Source organism: Typopeltis vanoorti, chromosome 18, assembly GCF_054136105.1.
Source record: "Typopeltis vanoorti isolate ZY-2024b chromosome 18, IOZ_Tvanoo_1.0, whole genome shotgun sequence".
NCBI classification, from domain to species: domain Eukaryota; kingdom Metazoa; phylum Arthropoda; class Arachnida; order Uropygi; family Thelyphonidae; genus Typopeltis; species Typopeltis vanoorti.
In genome coordinates, this window is record NC_143566.1 from 71,174,528 (window position 1) to 71,176,656 (window position 2,129).

Sequence of the window (2,129 nt, forward strand, 5' to 3'; positions counted from 1 at the left end):
TCCAGTTGTTTGTTAAATTGTTGATTGTTGATACCAACAATGATTCGTTATGCGATTGTTGGCATTATTCGCACATTGATTTAAACGCTTGTGCACATCTCGCATTATAAAGTTGAAAACCTACTTCGATCAAAACTGCAGTTTCTAGTTTCTGTCAAAGTAACACAAAAGAATTGTTTTCCAGTACAGCTGGCCTATATTAAACAAACCAAATGATAAATTCTTTGATTTTTCTAAAGATACACATCCGTCTCTTAACAATTTCAATTATGGAATAAAATATATTTTTCACAATATATTCCATTGAATTTTTAATTTGCATAATATTATACAAATTTGTATAAAACCTTTTTTTATATATTTATTTTTAGTTCTGGAGCTTGAAGCACTGCCAAAAATGATAAACTAGTTCTCCTTCTGTTGGTTCAATAAAGAAATTATCCAGAATGGAGTATCTGCTACTCACCATGGTTATATGTATCTTCCTAACGTCATCAATTAGCGCAGATCACTATGTGAACATCAGTTACCAAGAACTGAGAGATCTGGGAGTATCTTGTGAACCAGATGACACTTGTGCATCTCAGAATCCAACAAACTGTCGTTGTGACGAAGCATGTTTATTATTTGATGATTGTTGTATAGATTATCCATTTCTATACAACCGTACTTCTGTTAAATCGAATTCCACTTGTCAATACATAAACGGTATTCATGTATTTGTAGTAACTTCCTGTTCACCGAAGTGGAATGGATCAGAAATTCGCGATCTCTGCGAAAATGGCAACAACAATCCTTTAAAATCATTCACTCCAGTGTCCAGCAAAAGCAGATTGATCACTTACAGAAATCTTTACTGTGCCATCTGCAACTATGCTCTTGATACAATATTTTGGAAAATAAAATTATTTTGTTTACTACCCAGGTTACTTTTTCTTCCCTCAGAGGACGCGGAAATTTTTGTGCTGAACAATATATTGTATAATGAACTTACTCATAAATGGGGATTATCTTCAGTAAACGACAAAAATGAATCCGAATTTCATGAATGTATAACGGCTTATGTAAGACGTTCTGCTATAAATGTAAGGTTCTGCATTCCTGGTGTAATTTCGACTTGTTTGCCTACCTGGAGAGATGTAGGTGTTAGACAAAAATGTCGGCAATATCAAGCATTGCTGAGACGTGGATGGTTTAAAGATATCTTCAGAAATGGACACTGTGCTTTATGTAATTATGTGAATATGAATGAATATGCTTGCAGCTCATCATTTTCAGGAACAGGTACAGGTACCATGCTAAGTTTTATAATGTATTTTGATCCAAATGAAAGCTTTCATCGTCCAAATAGCAGTGATATTTGTGCTGAAGGAGAAAAGTACGATCCATTTGATAAAAGTTGTTTTAATTCGATTTGTGGCTTAGATAATTATAAGGTCATCAATGGAATATGTGCTAGAGTTGAAAGCAAAAATTAAAAAAGCAGCTATATTTCGACTCTCAAATATTCAGGACTTCTAAAAAATGACTAAGTACATTGCCGATCCAGGTTTCTAAAGAATAAATAATCTAACGCATATATAATGTAATAATTGTACACGCGAGTAGAAACGATAGGTGATTGCTGGTTTGATAACAATAAATAATTGTTACTGAGTGAGCATATAATCACCAACAGTTCTTTGCTGTAACAATGAAAATAAAGAAAACAATTTTAATGTTTCACTCCGCTTTTTGTTTTTGTTTATTAATATTGATTGTTGTTCTTCAGTATAATCTGATAATCTACAGTCAAGCCAGTGAATAAAAACTGCTGTCATTGAAAGAAAAATTTATTTGTATTTATAATAAGCATAATAAATGAAGATCCACCTGTACAAAACTGTACATCTTTCATAAATAGAGTTAAAATTATGCGATAAGCTATGACATGACAACAAATTTATCTAGATTCATTAAAAATTTTAGGACGTCTCAAATGTAATTATAAACACTTATTCAGATATATGTATAGTATTTTCCCTTTACTCAGTCCATATGCAAAATACTTGGTCATGTGCGTCACCAAGTGTTCTAGGCCACTATTTAAAAATGCCGCTAATCAGTAATCGTAAATAGTGTTGATCACA

The 2,129-nt window shown here is 32.3% G+C and overlaps 1 protein-coding gene across 1 annotated transcript; it reads left to right on the plus strand.

The window, feature by feature from the left end:
- The first annotated feature begins 467 nt into the window (after positions 1-467).
- LOC150096782 (uncharacterized) lies at positions 468-1,478 on the plus strand. Its single transcript, XM_090408717.1, has one exon. The coding sequence runs from the start codon at positions 468-470 to the stop codon at positions 1,476-1,478; it is 1,011 nt and encodes a 336-aa protein (XP_090264843.1).
- The last annotated feature ends 651 nt before the right edge of the window (positions 1,479-2,129 follow it).

Excerpts from the sequence above, each read along its gene's own strand:
- LOC150096782 (XM_090408717.1), top strand. The coding sequence starts at position 468 with ATGGTTATATGTATCTTCCTAACGTCATCAATTAGCGCAGATCACTAT.